The sequence below is a fragment of the Xenia sp. Carnegie-2017 genome, unplaced genomic scaffold, assembly GCF_021976095.1.
Source record: "Xenia sp. Carnegie-2017 unplaced genomic scaffold, XeniaSp_v1 HiC_scaffold_16, whole genome shotgun sequence".
Classification (NCBI taxonomy): Eukaryota; Metazoa; Cnidaria; class Anthozoa; order Malacalcyonacea; family Xeniidae; genus Xenia; species Xenia sp. Carnegie-2017.
Window position 1 is genome coordinate 633,349 of NW_025813469.1, and position 17,093 is coordinate 650,441.

Genomic DNA, 17,093 nt, shown 5'->3' on the forward strand with positions numbered 1-17,093 from the left:
ACATATTAAAAGATTAATTTGTTTGTGTTGAGCAAGTGTAAAGCAAATGTTGTTTACAATCATATAAACATGGTATCCACGTCGACCATATCAGATCCATTATATTGAACTTAGGCATAAAAGGTCATTGGTATGGTACCACACCACTTGCAATAACCAATCACCAGTCAATGAATAACAACTGATGGTGTCAAGTTACCTCAGTTTAACAGGTTGAACTGAGGGCTCGGTATGTATAGTATTAACTAAACGATAAATGAACAAACCACACATAGCAGTGTGAAAAAGGACACGTTCGGAGTCGGAGGTCTTTGGAGTTTTCCTGAAGTCGCTGACAACATCTTTAAAAGATGGCATTCTACCATATTTTTCTTTCTAGTTTGTTGGTTATAATAACGACGCTGAAGGTCAGTATAATTAAAAGAACACAAGTTTATGGTATGGATCGCGCTCAACAAGAACTTTAACATCACAGATAAAGAGGTCGCTCGTAAACCAACGTAACTAACATGTTTTTACAAACATGTGCGCGCAAACGAGTAGACACTTGTATAAAATATATATTCCTGAAGATTAGACAAAGCTTAAAACAATCTGATTCTTAAAACTTTGACAAAAGTGCGAAATACCCAAAGAGCATATGCGTGATTGCTACTAAGGCGCGCAATTTTACCAAAAATAGCACGATGAAATAATACGGGTCAAAGCAGTTACGCGCTACAAATATATATTTCCAAACAGAGATGAAGTGAGATTATTTTTTTACTTAAGTAAAAATTAAGATGCGAATTATCTGTAGTTTTGAAATTATATAGGGTATTGGATTTTTTGTTCCTTTTCATGAACGTTTAGCATTCCATGAATGTAAAGCTTGATTTTGATAAGAAGAATTTCTTTACAAAAATATTTGAACAAATCTTTCAACGCATCGACGCAAAATGTTTGGGATTAAACTTATATTTTAACTGCTATAGAATACAAACAAAATTCTTTTACTGAAAAACATGATTCAATACCATATAGAACAAGTAACCGGGTGATTATTTTCGAAAAACTCACAATAGCTAAATAAAAAAAAGAAACATAACAACCCGTCTATTGATTTTTCACCGTTGGTATATTTAAAATAAAAGATTTCTTCAGGCGATACTCGTGGTCTTATATGAGAAGAATGTATTCTGATCATATGGTTATCAGACACAAATTTTTTCATTAAATTTTGACTCCTAAACAACCCACATGCTTCAGTAAAAGAAAGCGAATTAATAAAACGTGATTGTCTGCAAAAAAATGCATCAATTTAACCATTTGTCTGTGTCTGTGTTTTTGTTGATTTCTTTAACATCCTGAAAGAAAAGACTTACTTTAATCATCCTCAAAATTTGCTGATGAAGACGCCTAATTTCTGCGCATAATTATTTATTGTGTAATATTGTTTGTTTTACGAGACGTAAGCAGACATTCCAATGTGTTTATCGATGCAATATATCTTACTTGTATTGAACAAGTTTGAAATCTAAATTAAAATGTATGACTCCATTTCAATTACTTTTTTGTCGCTATTTTCATCCGGAAGGATGTCTGAATCAATAAAAAAGAAACTTAAGAGGGAAGGATGAGAATTTTATGTAGATTTTTTTAACTGCAATTGTAACATCATATTACTATGTATGACGTTGAGTTGCGTATGATATAATTGGTTAAAAATTCATCGGCTTAAATGGTTAAAAACACGACTCTAACCAACGTACGTTTTAACTATGATTTCGACATATGCATAAAACTTTTATTTTTTAAATAAATTTCTAATTTAAAAATGCATGCCTTCGGAAAATGTACATTTGACTGTTTCTTATGTAAGATGGAAGATGATTACAGCGAAGTCCAAGGTTCACGGAAGGATATTTTGACTTTACTTCAATTGACTTTTAATGTGAATAGTAACCGTAGACGAATAGAACATTCCAACAAATGCCCTAAGGCTGTAGCCAAAATAAAACTGTGTTTTTTATGAGAAAAATCTTCCATTTATGTGCGTAAAAAGATCCATGCGATCCATAGATAGTGTGTTGCCTGGTAAAAGATAAAAAAAATGAAGTTCCATTTCTATTAACGTGTATCTCAACATGAATGTCTTTGTCACTCAAATATTAATATAGCTCATAAAGGATGCCGGATGCCGTTTCTGCCCTACGGAAGATTGCATAGGCTGCAAAATCAATGTATAGAAATTTATTGTCTTATAGATGAAAAGAGGATGTTTTTCATTTTTATGGTCATATAGTCCGTGCGCTTCTTTTTCTAATCGATCATCGCCAAGATGTAAAAGCTAAGGGTGTCATAATGATTTAACTAATTTGATAATTATAAAAATAAATAAAAAAAACTTTTGATTTCAGACGGACAAAATTGAATATTAAAATATTTGTTGCTTTGTAAGTGCAGTTATTTGCTTGTTTATTTTCACGTAAAAACGTTATTGTCCTTTTTAACTGCTAATAGTTTTGAGACTCTTAAAAGAATAAAAATCACAAGCCTTTTTATAGAATGTTCACAGCCGAGGATTTTTTTACGCGGAAATTGACTTCTATAAAGAAAAAGGAAACGACTGGACGACAAAATGCATTAAACTTTGTGTGACCACATCGCCATCAGGATTTCCTAAATGTAATCTCAAAAGCACAACTGGTGTTACTAAAGTTGATCTAAAACCTAAACACAGCATTTCTCCATTATATCGCCAATATGTTTTTCCATTTTCTGACTGGGAGGTAAGACATGACACTGAGTGTATTTTAATTAAAGATTGCTTTGTTTTATCAAACTTTCTTACTGATCTTCTAGCACAACAGTGAATTAAGTGTAATTGTATGGAAATTACCGAAAGGCAAATCATGTGACACATCGAGTTCAACAAATACTACCAAATATGGACAGTTTACCCACATCATACCACGGTTAGACAGGACGAGAGTTATTTTGAACTTTGATCCTGGAAATTGGAAAGTCGAGATAAGAACAACATTGTACTGCCATAAACCTGGTTGTCTTCCTCCTTGCATTTCTCAACAAAATGATACAACTGGACATTATACATGTAAAGATGGAAACAAGAAATGTACACCTCGATGGTATGGAAGAAATTGTCAAAAAACTTGTGTCAAATCTGATGACCCTCCTGGTAACTACCAATGTTTAAAAACTGGTAAAAGAATTTGCTTACCTAACTGGTTTGGTGAAAATTGCACAAGATTTTGCGATCCAAATTCTTTAACGTACCATTGTGATGGCAATGGTACGAAAACATGTTTCAAACATTGGTTTGGTGAAAATTGCACCAGATTTTGCAAGAGTGATGAATTAAGTAATTATGTATGCGATGACATAGGTTATCCCATATGCTTTTATCACTGGTATGGAAAAGATTGCTCTAGGTTTTGCAACAACAGTGCCTTACAATATAAATGCACGGATAATGGTGACATGGAGTGCTCAAGAAACTGGTATGGAAATAATTGTACCAAGTTCTGCAACAACAGTGCTTTACAATATAAGTGTAGTATAAATGGTGACATGGAATGCTCAAGAAACTGGTATGGAAATAATTGTACCAAGTTCTGCAACAACAGTGCTTTACAATATAAATGTAGTATAAATGGTGAAAAGGAATGCTCAAGAAACTGGTATGGAAATAATTGTACCAAGTTCTGCAACAACAGTGCCTTACAATATAAGTGTAGTATAAATGGTGAAAAGGAATGCTCAAGAAACTGGTATGGAAATAATTGTACCAAGTTCTGCAACAACAGTGCCTTACAATATAAATGTAGTATAAATGGCGAAAAGAATGCCTAAAAAATTGGCACGGCTCGTCATGTTTAGACTTTTGTGAAAACGACAACCCAAGATATAAATGCGATCGCTCTGGGAAGAAAATATGTATGAAACATTGGTATGGTAAAATTGTTCAGTTTTTTGCATTAGCGAGAAAGGAAGATTCACGTGCGGTGAAAATGGTGAAAAGATTTGCAATAAAAATAAGGAAGGAAAGGAATGTAATGTAACACGATCATGCAGGAATATCTCGGTGAGCGGACTTTTTTATTGTGAGCCGACAGACGATATGAACGACAAAGATATTCGATGTCCAAATGGTTTATTGGACACACAATGTTTGCAAAATTGCTTTGACATCGAGCAGCACGCACAGGAATATAAGCAGAAATGCTTGGAAAGTAAAGGAAAAGCATTACTCTGTTCCGACACAACAATTTTAGAGGATCAATGCGAAATTATGCAACCAGCAAATTTAGGTGAATCTAAATATTTTTTAAACATAAATACGTTGTTCTGTTGACAAATGGAGTGAAACAGTCATTTATGGCAAAAGAAATTGCTTTCAATGGAAAGAGGCTGTTTGAGTTTTTTTCGTCGTCTTTTCAATGTTGCATTTTTTTGTTTAGGGCACAAAAACTCCAAAAAAGACAAGTCGAATGTGAAGCTTTACGGTGGTTTATTTGGTTCGTTTTTACTCGTGATTATAATAACGACGATTGTGGTAATTTATGTCAGGTAAGGATCGTGTCTTGAAGAAAAATCAGGAAACAAAAATGATATTTTCATGATGCGATTTTTAGAAGGAACATAAGACATCCATGTTGTACTTACCATTGCAGTTTGAAGAAAAAAAATGGCAACAGCACATCTCCAATTTATGAAAATCCAAAAGAAATCGCCAAACATGTGTTCGAGCGAAGCTACAATCGAGCTGAACTAACTTTAAATATTGACGAATTGATAAAGTAAGAGAAAATATCAGTAATTGGGAACTGCTCAAAACTGGTAGTAGACAATGATTCCGCTTTCTCCTTTCTAAACACCAATCATACACTGCAAATGTCATTGTTGAAAAATAAAATACCATTGATCTTGACAAATCAACTATACACTTTACACTTCACAGGCGACGTCAGTCTAGTTATGATGAAATTGGGTATGTGAACGAAGGAATGATGGTTGAGAATCCTCTGTACCAATCAAAACGAAATATGCGAGCAGTTTCATCCAACCATGTTATTCCTGTGGCACACGTGATCACCACAAGTGATAGCCCAGTGTGAAGAAATAAAATGACATGACGAGATATAGTGAGAGTCAGATGGTTCGAAAATTTTACGTAAACAGGTTCTGTCAGGAGTATACGAATGAAACAAATGCAATAAATCAACTTGCTGTGTGCTTTCTTGCTCTTTGTTCATTTCAGTATGTTTACAGTTTCAGTGTGTTGTTATTCTGAACTTATTCATACCATTTCTTGTTAAAAGCACGTCGATGAACTTGATTTTTTATCTCCATGTACTTCATATACGTAAGTGTAAAATATAAACACAATAATTGTATAAGATACTTTCCAATGTAAATAGACCATTATTTTTGACAAGTGATTGCTAATACACAATTTGATTAGACATTTTACGACTTTGCCAGGAATAGTTTTGATGCAAGGCTGATTCTTCATGTCAATAAAACGAAGATATTTGATTTTAGTGAAATAATTTTCTTTAATCTGTTCACGCTTCACCATTTATTTTATTAAACCCTCTTATCGCATTAGAAACCTCCGACAAGACTTGCCATTACGTGTCTTTAGTCGTTCAAGCTAACCAAGGTCAAGATAACAAAAACTCTTCTTGATTCCAGCAATTGATAATTGAAAATGAAGCAGGGTTAAAGCTCGCATCGGAAATTACTGACACTCATTCTCCATATAGTTTTCATTCTCGTAAGTTCCAAAGAAGATTTAGTCCAAGATTTAACGTTGGTACATTTGTGAACGATCATGGGTCATAAGGTATCATGTTGCATTCAGCTTATAAGTAAAAATATCATTGAGAGAGAAAATATTGGATAAACGTATCTTTATAATTTTAAAAGAACCATAGATATTTTTAAGGAATGAGCATAGCGCGAGAATAAACGATGCAACAACAGATAATTCATTATTCCCCCCGTATTTTTATTAAATCAATTTATAAACAATTAACATTCAAAGTATGCCGAAATCTGATTCAACCAATTTAATAAACAATAGAGAATAATTATATCGCGCAAATACATTAGGTTGGCACTGTCTGAGCTAAGATCGTCAATTGACATCAACTATCACCACACCATATATTTGAACTTAGAAAAGTTTCGTATTTCGCTTTCAAGGGAAAAAAGACATACATTATCTCCTATTGAGAAATAAGTTATGTTATAGCGAGATTTGTGTTGGTTTGCATCGATATTGTTGAAAAACTGTCCTATTGTCTATCACATTGTGTCATTGATGGTTGATTTTCTCAACACGCACTTAAAAGCAAACCAAATGAACATGTCGTTCGTTGTGTCGTGAATACTGCCATGGACATGATGATGAAAGAATGTCAAACGCAACAGCTGTCAAGAATATTTTGGCCTTTCTCTTCATAGTAAAAGTAATCCTGGTAAGTAACCTCCTTTCTATGGATGTCATAAGAACTTCTACTTAAGACTGCTTGCGTGAGAATAAATGTAGAAATATTTTTGTTCTTTTAACTCAAGTTTCGTTCGAGTAAAAACGGATTCCTTCAAAATAACATGTAAAAATGTAAAAATAGATTCCTTCAAAATAACATGCAAAAATAGATTTCTTTGACACGAGTACACAGTACTCGTTGACCTCTCAGATGATTCTAATTTCTATCAAAATGTACAGCTACGGCAAGTTTTTACGAAGAATTTTTTATATTCTTCAAACAACAATGCACTGTCGGCACATTACAAAATATTCTCTTGAATGGATTTAGTCAAATTAGGCTTAGAGACTTAACCATTTATTAAATCTTGAGATTCGCAGGCAATAAAAACAACAATACAGAGTTGTCCACAGTCCGCCTCTTCTTGATGGACGTTCTCTTCTTTCTCATAAACTAATTTAATACCTTGCCATTTCTAGTTTTCTACCAAAAGAAAAACTCATACAATCTATCTGTCTCAACAACACAACAAACTGCCCACGTTTTGAACCATGTATTTCGAGGGAAATATAGAAATCTTTGTACGATACAGTTAAAAACACATCGTTCACTGGCAAAATAGCAGATTTGCTCATCTGTGCACAACTTTAAATGCATTTGCTACATAATGTTTTCCATAAAAAAACCCATTGAAAACATTTGGCTTCAAAATAAATAATCTTTTGTCTTCAGTTTAAACAACTCACATCAAAGACATACTTTGCTTTCAGGGTGCTCATAGCCAAGGAAATTTTTACGTAGAATTAGAATTCTATAAAGAAAAAGGAAACGACTGGACGACAAAATGCATTAAACTTTGTGTGACCACATCGCCATCAGGATTTCCTAAATGTAATCTCAAAAGCACGACTGGTGTTACAAAAGTTGATCTAACACATAAACGCATTTCTCCATTATATCGCCGATATCTTTTTCCATTTTCTGACTGGGAGGTAAGACATGACACTGAGTGTATTTTAATGAAAGATTGCTTTGTTTTATCAAACTTTCTTACTGATCTTCTAGGACAACAGTGAATTAAGTGTAATTGTATGGAAATTACCGAAAGGCAAATCATGTGACACGTCGAGTTCAACAAATACTACCAAATATGGACAGTCTACCGTCATTATACCACGGTTAGAAAGATTGAAATTTTTATACTTCGTTACAAAGAATTGGAAAGTCGGTATAGGATCATGTTTGCTCTGCAATAAACGTGGTTGTCTTCTTCCTTGCATTCCTCAACAAAATGATACAACAGGACATTATACATGTGAAGATGGAAACAAGAAATGTACACCTCGATGGTATGGAAGAAATTGTCAAAACACTTGTGTCAAATCTGATGACCCTCCTGGTAAGTACCAATGTTCAAAAACAGGTAAAAGAATTTGTTTACCTAACTGGTTTGGTGAAAATTGCAATACGTTCTGTGATTCAACTTTGCCAAAGACATATACTTGTGATATGAGGGGAAAGAAACACTGTATTGCTAACTTTTATGGTGTCAACTGTTCAATTTATTGCAATGACACTGCATCAACCTATCATTGTGATAAAAATGGTAGAAAAGTTTGCAAGATCAATTGGTTTGGTTTGAATTGTTCAAGATTTTGTAATACCAGCAAAACAAACTATCTATGCTCTTCAAATGGAAGTAAAATTTGTCCCAATAACTGGTTTGGTAATTTGTGTGATGTCTTTTGTAACATTACAGCCTATAATTATAAATGTTTATTTGACGGACGTAGAAAATGTCGTAAAAACTGGTTTGGAAGTCATTGCAAAACATTTTGTGATACAAATGCTTCAAACTATCAATGCAGTGAAAACGGCAGTAAGACCTGTTTTCCAAACTGGTTTAACGACAATTGTAACAAGTTTTGTGACCTGAAGGCGACCCGTTATAACTGTACACAAAATGGAGAAAAAATCTGCTCGGTAAACTGGTTTGGAAATAATTGTGACAAATTTTGCAACAACAGCTTATCTCATGATTACGCATGCAACAAGACGGGAGACAAAGTATGTTCTCCAGGCAATAAATGTTCAAATCATTGTGAAAAAATAACATCAACGAACGACCTTTATTGGTGCAAAAGGACAAAACGTTCAAATCACTGTCCTTACAAATGGCACCAGAGAGGTTGCTCAAAACAATGTTTTCAAGGCCAAGAAGATAAAATGGAACAAATCTTGAATGATTGTAAAACAAATCCAGGTGAAAAACAGTTATGTTCACAGCACTCTATGGATATGGATCCCAATTGTGAGTCAATGACGGAAGGTAAGAAAAGGCTGTACAGCATATCTATCGATATCAATATTATAACAACATTATATTTTATCAGACCCTACACAGTGGAAGCCAAGACATAAAATATCAAATGTAGTTGGAATCATGAAGGGAGGAATAATTGTTGGTGTGATTCTTACAGTCATTGTGATTTTTGTAATCACGTACAGGTAAACTTGATGACAATTTTTTCACGGACGTCACTAGTTTTTATGATAAATTTTTGTGTGTGTGTTTATAGAATGTCTTGTGTTATTAAATGTCAAGTCAACAGAATTCAAGTAAAGAGAATCGAAGACAAGCAGTTATCGTTTACTATAGCATTTACATCAAGAAAAGTGAATCCAGTTGACATAATTTACACATCGCAAAAATTTTGAAGTTGAAAAGCATAATAAGATTGCATACTCGATGTAAAAATGTCATACCGTTTTACAAAAAATATACATAACATTGACATATCAAAAAGTAAAATACTGATAAACAGATATACACTAAAATATTACATTGATAATCTTTTGGTAATGTTGTAATTATGATTAAAGAACAATTTGATAAAAAATTGCTATGAGGAAACTACTAAGGCCCTGACTCTTCGCAGGGGGCCCCGTGTGATTTTATAAGCGTCGGGGATCATTACTGCCGAAAAAATAAAGATTTAGAGCTTTTAAAAATCTAGGGCTTTCTCAATTCTCAAGGTTTAGGCCACAGCTTGTGTGGAGGAGGTGAACGAGATATCTTGCTCAGTTGCTCGCATACGCGAAATAGTCTCGCAGCGTGTTTCCATAAAGCAAATAAAATTCTTTTTGCTTTTCATTTCAACTAGCAAAGTTGGATGTGGTAAAACAATGAGTTCTTGATGTTGGAGTCTTGGAATATACGTCTCTATGCATTATTTTAGCCTGGTCTTTGCTTGCCTCGTTGCTTTGCGATAGTTTTATTAGTAAACATTATATCAAGCTGAATGGGGCTTCAATTTCACAATTGTTTATATTAGTATGGTGTTACCACTTAATGGTCACCACCATTCACCACTTTGGTTGGTTTCGTGGTCAATGCGTGTAGTAGACAGTGGTACTCGCCAGCAAACAAAGACTGATTTGCAAGTAAAATTTCGATGTTTTAATGAAAATCTTACATGTCATAAATGAAAGCTGGCTTTCAAGTTATTCATGCATACCCGGCTAATTATAAACAGTCTCTGCACTTCGTTTTACAAAAGAACATTCAATATGACGTTAATATTGGTGATCGTGCGAAACAGTGTGGGCAAAGGCCTTCTTCTCGTACAAAACTAACGATGGATGAAGAAGGCAGTCAGTCTCCGTGTTTTGATTACTCTTTGCCAATTATTGGCTATGAAATAGTTGAGAAACGCCAACGATTTACCGTAAGTTTCCTTTTAAATTAAGGGATAAATACAAAACAATGTCTGCTTGTCATCATAGTATAATTTACGTGTGTCGATTACACAATTTCTTCATAATATCATGCATATTTAGCACCATTGCAAAATAAGATAAGTGAAATTTAACATTGTTGATTAATGATAAAAATTAATGAGTAGAAAACTTGCTGAAGAGTACCAATGTTGATGGTGCTGTTCATGGTGTTTACAAAGCTACTGCAAATCTATAATTTAGGTGTACAAAATACATGTTAAGAAGCAAACGCAAAGTTGGTTTGTCTTTCGAAGGTATTCTGACTTTGAACAGTTGCATAAACAGGTAAAATGTGATACCGTATACTTTAACTATTTCATTTCATTGTTATAGATGGAAGGTTATAAGGTGTTGTTAACTACAATGTGTGTTTTTTTGTTCGCAGTTAATGTCAATATTTCCTACAGTCAAGCTTAATCTTCCTCCAAAAAGACTCTTTGGGGATAACTTTGATGCAGGTAATGTATTTTATTTTCTTTGATCTTTTCTTCACTAACCACATCTGACTAACAATCCTTTTTTTTTATAAGAGTTCATAGCAAAACGAGCACAAGGATTACAAAATTTCATTCATGAAATTCTTCAACATTTCAACATAAAAATCAGGTGAGGACAGTATGCTTGTCATCAACAGGTGTAAAGTTCCCTGAAGTTTAGTGAACTTGGTAGACTTTCTTATGTATTTGTGTCTGGTTCACACATTTTGTGGTCTGGCTTGGTACCCAAACAACCTTCATGATATTTGGGTTAAGTTGAAATGAGCTTTTCATATCCTTCTAGCCGTGAAATCTGTGAATTCTTCTGTTTGCATGATCCTCCTGGACCGTTTGATAGCATTGAAGAAAGCAGGGTATTTATGATTATGCAAGTCAATGTAATATTCTTTTGACGTTCAATTTTCATAAATTTCCAATGTTTATAGGCGTATGTACAGTTTCTTGAAGAACAATTAGAAAACACTAAGTCAGTTGTGATTCAACTCAATAGCCAATTAGAACAGACGAAATGTCAGTTAAACGAGGCGCGTTCGCATATACGACGTTTGAAATTTCAACTGCGTAAAAGACAGTTACCAGATCCTCCTAGACACTCAACCCCATTGGTTGATTGTAGCAAAACGCATGACGTCATCGACTCTCGTTTGTCGTGTTTATTGGACAGTACACAAAAAACAAGAAAAACTGTCAGTTTTGCAAAGACAAAATCTGCGAGCGAAGGGAACCTTCTCGTACTCAAACGAAAAGAAAATAGTCCAAAGAGTCAATTTCGACATAGCATTACTTTTGGAGAGGATTGTTACAACAGATATTTAAAGGTCGATTTCCACTCGAGTGTTACAAGAAATACTAAAGGGAGAAAAGGAAATGTAGGAAAAGAAAAGCGATATAAAAAACACAAAACTGTCTATAATCGTGAAAAACAACATCACGATAAAAGCTCTTTTCAATCAATCCACAAAAACGTTACGATAAATAAACGTGATGGTGACAACATTAGGGAGAGTTGTACTGAATAAGAATAATTGCATGAATATGTAAGTTAACAACTATCTCTTTACAATGATATGATGTTTCCATTTGCAGAGGCATGCTCCGTTGTTATAAGTATGATCCTAAAAAGGATAAGCACAAAATGGTGAATTGGAAGCACCGGTTTGTCATTATAAAGTATCCAGCCAAACTTTTTTCGACAGAAATTTCCTCCAAGATTATACGCGTGTCAACTTTAAACAATAACTGAAGCCCATTGTAAAACAACAACAGTCTGTATCGTCGTTTCCTCAATATTTACAAATAAGCTTTAATGAAGCTATTTTTGAAGTCATTAAGCTGGACAGGATGATATCAACACCTTAGTCGGTAATTGTACATAATTACATCGTTATATACATGCTCATTGTTGGCAAAAATCCTTACGCTTTTCAAAATATCTGAAATTGTTTTATATTTCTGATATCACCCAATCAAAGCTTTTGTTTTCCTTTACATGAATAACTGGTTTCACAACCCTCTCTTCTTTTTTTCGAAATCTGAATAAACCAAAAACGAGAACGTTAAATTATTTTCTGAGGTAATTAGTGCAGCTTTAATAGCTAAGACGCTGATGTCATGAATAAAAAAAAAACACCACCTATCTTCTGTTTGTCTCCTTCAAATCTAACCCTTCGTAACTGAACATACCTTAGAAAGAATATAATCACGACCACTAATGAAATCAAAAGCAAACTGCTAGACGAGCCAACAACAAGCAATTTTGAAATGCGTTTGTCAGATGAACGTTTAAAGTTGTTGCCACCTAATAAAGATAGATCTGAATTAAATGTTTTACTATTCTGAACAACCTATATTGCCTTCATCTAAGATATTTTATCCTACTACACTTGAAAGTGTATTTTTTATACCTTCCGTCATTGACTCACAATTGGGATCCATATCCATAGAGTGCTGTGAACATAACTGTTTTTCACCTGGATTTGTTTTACAACCATTCAAGATTTGTTCCATTTTATCTTCTTGGCCTTGAAAACATTGTTTTGAGCAACCTCTCTGGTGCCATTTGTAAGGACAGTGATTTGAACGTTTTGTCCTTTTGCACCAATAAAGGTCGTTCGTTGATGTTATTTTTTCACAATGATTTGAACATTTATTGCCTGGAGAACATACTTTATCTCCCGTCTTGTTGCATGCGTAATCATGAAATAAACTGTTGTTGCAAAATTTGTCACAATTATTTCCAAACCAGTTTACCGAGCAGATTTTTTCTCCATCGTGTGTACAGTTATAACGGGTCGCCTTCAGGTCACAAAACTTGTTACAATTGTCGTTAAACCAGTTTGGAAAACAGGTCTTACTGCCGTTTTCACTGCATTGATAGTTTGAAGCATTTGTATCACAAAATGTTTTGCAATGACTTCCAAACCAGTTTTTACGACATTTTCTACGTCCGTCAAATAAACATTTATAATTATAGGCTGTAATGTTACAAAAGACATCACACAAATTACCAAACCAGTTATTGGGACAAATTTTACTTCCATTTGAAGAGCATAGATAGTTTGTTTTGCTGGTATTACAAAATCTTGAACAATTCAAACCAAACCAATTGATCTTGCAAACTTTTCTACCATTTTTATCACAATGATAGGTTGATGCAGTGTCATTGCAATAAATTGAACAGTTGACACCATAAAAGTTAGCAATACAGTGTTTCTTTCCCTTCACATCACAAGTATATGTCTTTGACAAAGTTGAATCACAGAACGTATTGCAATTTTCACCAAACCAGTTAGGTAAACAAATTCTTTTACCTGTTTTTGAACATTGGTAGTTACCAGGAGGGTCATCAGATTTGACACAAGTTTTTTGACAATTTCTTCCATACCATCGAGGTGTACATTTCTTGTTTCCATCTTCACATGTATAATGTCCTGTTGTATCATTTTGTTGAGGAATGCAAGGAAGAAGACAACCACGTTTATTGCAGAGCAAACATGATCCTATACCGACTTTCCAATTCTTTGTAACGAAGTATAAAAATTTCAATCTTTCTAACCGTGGTATAATGACGGTAGACTGTCCATATTTGGTAGTATTTGTTGAACTCGACGTGTCACATGATTTGCCTTTCGGTAATTTCCATACAATTACACTTAATTCACTGTTGTCCTAGAAGATCAGTAAGAAAGTTTGATAAAACAAAGCAATCTTTCATTAAAATACACTCAGTGTCATGTCTTACCTCCCAGTCAGAAAATGGAAAAAGATATCGGCGATATAATGGAGAAATGCGTTTATGTGTTAGATCAACTTTTGTAACACCAGTTGTGCTTTTGAGATTACATTTAGGAAATCCTGATGGCGATGTGGTCACACAAAGTTTAATGCATTTTGTCGTCCAGTCGTTTCCTTTTTCTTCATAGAATTCTAATTCTACGTAAAAATTTCCTCGGCTATGACCACCCTGCACGGAAAACACTATTTAACTTTTTCTAGGTGATCTATTGTGTGATTGTTTGATTATACGTGACGTAAACATTTCTAAGGTTGTTTTACGCTTCAATTATCCCATTTAAAAACAAATTGTGAAATGAAAACTACGAGTTTATCACACAGCTATGCATGTATAAGTTTTAGCTGTGGTGTGTTGCGTATGTTGATCATTTTCAAAAGTAATTTCAAAAGTTCAAACCATAAAGCAATGAATATTTATACGCCTATATATGATGCCTGTTTGAAAAAAACTTATGTAAACGAGCAATTAAACGAGAATGAATTAGGAAAACATTGTTGGTCGCAAAAACAAACAAATTATAATTCAATCATTCAACGCACTGTCTTTTGATTAAGAAACTATGAAGGACTTGTAAATAAAAAGCAAGTTAAATCAAAACACTCGCCGATCAGATATGTTTTCTGCACCATAATAAGTGACGTGGCAGTTTTTCTAAAAGACGACTATTTGCGTGTTACTTCGATGATGATGAAATCTTAGGCATTTTAGCCAAATGCAAGTCACAGTTCGTGACAAGTTGAGCAAAATCTTAATTGGTTTTCAGTATGTGCTCGTATTGGCGAAATATAATTTACATTGGAAATAAAAATCCGAATGTAACACGTAATTCTTGCGATAACCGAAATTCCGCCGTTTAAGTAATGAAAGCATACAATTTAGCATGACCTCGGGCAGAATCTTGAAGATATGGCCAAAGACTAGACAAAATAATTTAATTCTCATTTTAACATCTCAAATACCATAGATATAACGCACAGCGCTCACTGTTTGTTCTACACTGTTAATTCAATTAACACTTGTATCAAAAAAACATGGTTTTGATCACCATGGTCCAGAGTGACTATTACCGCATTCGAACGCGGTAGTAGTCACTCTGGACCCTGGTGATCAAAAACACCGCAAAAATATCAACTTTTATCCGACAGGGCATGAGCATTCACTCAATAATCATACTAAGTAAATTTAGGGAAGCCAAACAAGATTTTTGTCTAGATCATCTGATCTGTTCATCTTTCATACCATAATTGGCCAACGCTCACTCTGAATTTCCATGAGAGTAGTTTTAAAAAAAGGTTGGTACTTCATTATAACTTCAATGTCAAAAACCTCAGCGGGTAAAAATATTTAAACTACGCATTTGAAAGCGTCTTAAAAATAGATCTCATTCATAATGCTTGACGTCTTAACATGAAATCATAAAGGCAGATTAGACACAAATCGCAATTACAACTTAAATTCTTAGGCTTTTATATATAAATAGATTATCCCAAAAGCTAAAGTTATATAAGGCACACACAAACAGTGCGGTTTATTTAAATAAATGCTGAATGAGACCTATAAAAGGAATACACTTAGACAAAATATCTTAAAAACTCATACTAAACAGCGTGATGTACATTCATGATTGCACATTGACTAATGACATTTCTTGATAAAAAATTCTTCAGTGAATTCAAGCTGAAAATGTCTGACGCATTTCCAGAATAATTTTTTTTTGTAACGAAACATACCTTTGTCAAGAAAAGAATCAGAAAGGCAGATTTTGCCACTGTCAATAAGCAGGGATTTCGGCACAGCCAAGTCATTCTCGGTTATGAAGGAGTTTTTAGCACTTGTATGTAACAACGCCTGAGGTGAATTTCTTTAGAAAAATGAAATCACGTGTACTATAGGTAAATATATCATGTTTCATGATGCTATCTTCACCTTACGAACCTTCATCATTATCGTGAATGATTTTTCAGAAATAAATCACTGTATTGTCAACATATGATTGATAATGTTTTTATAATGTATGAACAATCTGGCGTTTAGACGACACTTCAACAAATTTTGCCAGCTCTCCAATAAATCAATATGAAAATCTGTTGTGTCTGTGGTTTGTTTGTTTTTTAAGGTGTTTCTTACCGTAACATTTGGTAAGATTTCTTCCACTAATTAAAAATACGTCTCACAAAAGTTCCACGAAAGCGACGAAGAAAAGAGAGTCGATAAAATCCAACGCTGACAAAAACAAAACAAATGTTTTTGTGCACGGTAAGGATTTTTCACAACGTTTATTTCTTTCCTTCCTCAACAAAATCTCCAACACAAGTCCACAACTACCATATTATACCGACGTTAGTTTCTAGGCTTTGTTATAATATTGCTTTGACAATCACATAGATCAGCTGTTTAAAATAAGTTAAACATGACTGACACGAAACTCGTACGTGGCATGTTTCTCCATACATTCTCAAATCTCAAGGTAAGAGAAATGAATAAATAACCAGTAAATATTTGGAGCTTTTGAATAAATAGCTCCAAATACTCGCCAACTGAATAAACAGCCAGTTTTTTCAAAAGGCAGTGTTCTATAACACTAACTACTGTTCTCCTTATTAACATTCAAATACAATTAAACTCGAGTATACGAAGTATGTTGTCTGTGTGGTCAGAAAGGAATGCAAATTATCTGGTTGCAAATCACAAATCATTAGACGAAAAGATATGATGACATGAAATGTCATCTTAAATGTTGTGTGTCACAGCAGGCAAACGGCGCTGTTTCATAATAGAATTTTGATAAAAAAAAATCTCGCGAGATCGCAATGTCGGCACACCGCTGTTTGCAAGTTTTATAAGTAAGGTTGCTCATATGGATTTCGTTTGATGTAAAAATTGCTCCTGAAAAGAGGACTGTACAGAAACATGAGCTGTATAGCAATTGGCAAATCAAAAAGCCACGTCACACAAACGTGTAAATTTAACATCGATTTCGATGTCGTGTGTCACACAAACGTGTAAATTTAACATCGATTT

The 17,093-nt window shown here is 33.9% G+C and overlaps 4 protein-coding genes across 4 annotated transcripts; 3 read left to right on the forward strand and 1 right to left on the reverse strand.

Annotated features, from left to right (window-relative positions):
* Nucleotides 1-221: 221 nt before the first annotated feature.
* On the forward strand, nt 222-9,414 carry LOC124437087. Its single transcript, XM_046987108.1, has 11 exons — nt 222-407; nt 2,547-2,771; nt 2,845-3,849; nt 4,043-4,313; nt 4,464-4,572; nt 4,677-4,802; nt 4,964-5,114; nt 7,271-7,492; nt 7,566-8,829; nt 8,894-9,008; nt 9,080-9,414. The coding sequence occupies exons 1-11, from the start codon at nt 351-353 to the stop codon at nt 9,216-9,218; spliced, it is 3,684 nt and encodes a 1,227-aa protein (XP_046843064.1). The 5' UTR covers nt 222-350; the 3' UTR covers nt 9,219-9,414.
* On the forward strand, nt 3,852-5,552 carry LOC124436627. The gene is made up of 4 exons (XM_046986592.1): nt 3,852-4,314; nt 4,462-4,572; nt 4,677-4,802; nt 4,964-5,552. The coding sequence occupies exons 1-4, from the start codon at nt 4,124-4,126 to the stop codon at nt 5,118-5,120; spliced, it is 585 nt and encodes a 194-aa protein (XP_046842548.1). The 5' UTR covers nt 3,852-4,123; the 3' UTR covers nt 5,121-5,552.
* Nucleotides 9,415-9,931: 517 nt separating the features above from the next.
* LOC124436880 lies at nt 9,932-11,862 on the forward strand. Its single transcript, XM_046986858.1, has 6 exons — nt 9,932-10,228; nt 10,482-10,565; nt 10,666-10,738; nt 10,811-10,886; nt 11,061-11,130; nt 11,203-11,862. Exons 1-6 carry the CDS (start codon nt 9,986-9,988, stop codon nt 11,794-11,796), a joined length of 1,140 nt encoding a protein of 379 aa, XP_046842814.1. The 5' UTR covers nt 9,932-9,985; the 3' UTR covers nt 11,797-11,862.
* On the reverse strand, nt 11,686-16,920 carry LOC124436879 (protein draper-like). Its single transcript, XM_046986857.1, has 5 exons — nt 15,803-16,920; nt 14,019-14,240; nt 12,682-13,945; nt 12,461-12,575; nt 11,686-12,309 (listed from the first exon to the last, which is right to left on the reverse strand). The coding sequence occupies exons 1-5, from the start codon at nt 15,875-15,877 to the stop codon at nt 12,222-12,224; spliced, it is 1,764 nt and encodes a 587-aa protein (XP_046842813.1). The 5' UTR covers nt 15,878-16,920; the 3' UTR covers nt 11,686-12,221.
* Between the last annotated feature and the right edge of the window lie 173 nt (nt 16,921-17,093).

Excerpts from the sequence above, each read along its gene's own strand:
- LOC124437087 (XM_046987108.1), top strand. The coding sequence starts at position 351 with ATGGCATTCTACCATATTTTTCTTTCTAGTTTGTTGGTTATAATAACG. Across the intron at positions 5,115-7,270 it reads TCACCACAAGTGATAGCCCA|GGTGCTCATAGCCAAGGAAA; the intron begins GTGTGAAGAAAT and ends CTTTGCTTTCAG. Across the intron at positions 7,493-7,565 it reads TTCCATTTTCTGACTGGGAG|GACAACAGTGAATTAAGTGT; the intron begins GTAAGACATGAC and ends CTGATCTTCTAG.
- LOC124436879 (XM_046986857.1), bottom strand. The coding sequence starts at position 15,877 with ATGACTTGGCTGTGCCGAAATCCCTGCTTATTGACAGTGGCAAAATCT. Across the intron at positions 14,241-15,802 it reads TGATTCTTTTCTTGACAAAG|GGTGGTCATAGCCGAGGAAA; the intron begins GTATGTTTCGTT and ends TTTTCCGTGCAG. Across the intron at positions 12,576-12,681 it reads TTGTGAGTCAATGACGGAAG|GTGGCAACAACTTTAAACGT; the intron begins GTATAAAAAATA and ends TATCTTTATTAG.
- LOC124436880 (XM_046986858.1), top strand. The coding sequence starts at position 9,986 with ATGAAAGCTGGCTTTCAAGTTATTCATGCATACCCGGCTAATTATAAA. Across the intron at positions 10,229-10,481 it reads AGAAACGCCAACGATTTACC|GTGTACAAAATACATGTTAA; the intron begins GTAAGTTTCCTT and ends TCTATAATTTAG. Across the intron at positions 10,739-10,810 it reads TGGGGATAACTTTGATGCAG|AGTTCATAGCAAAACGAGCA; the intron begins GTAATGTATTTT and ends TTTTTTTATAAG.
- LOC124436627 (XM_046986592.1), top strand. The coding sequence starts at position 4,124 with ATGAACGACAAAGATATTCGATGTCCAAATGGTTTATTGGACACACAA. Across the intron at positions 4,315-4,461 it reads ATGCAACCAGCAAATTTAGG|AGGGCACAAAAACTCCAAAA; the intron begins TGAATCTAAATA and ends ATTTTTTTGTTT. Across the intron at positions 4,803-4,963 it reads AATATTGACGAATTGATAAA|GCGACGTCAGTCTAGTTATG; the intron begins GTAAGAGAAAAT and ends TACACTTCACAG.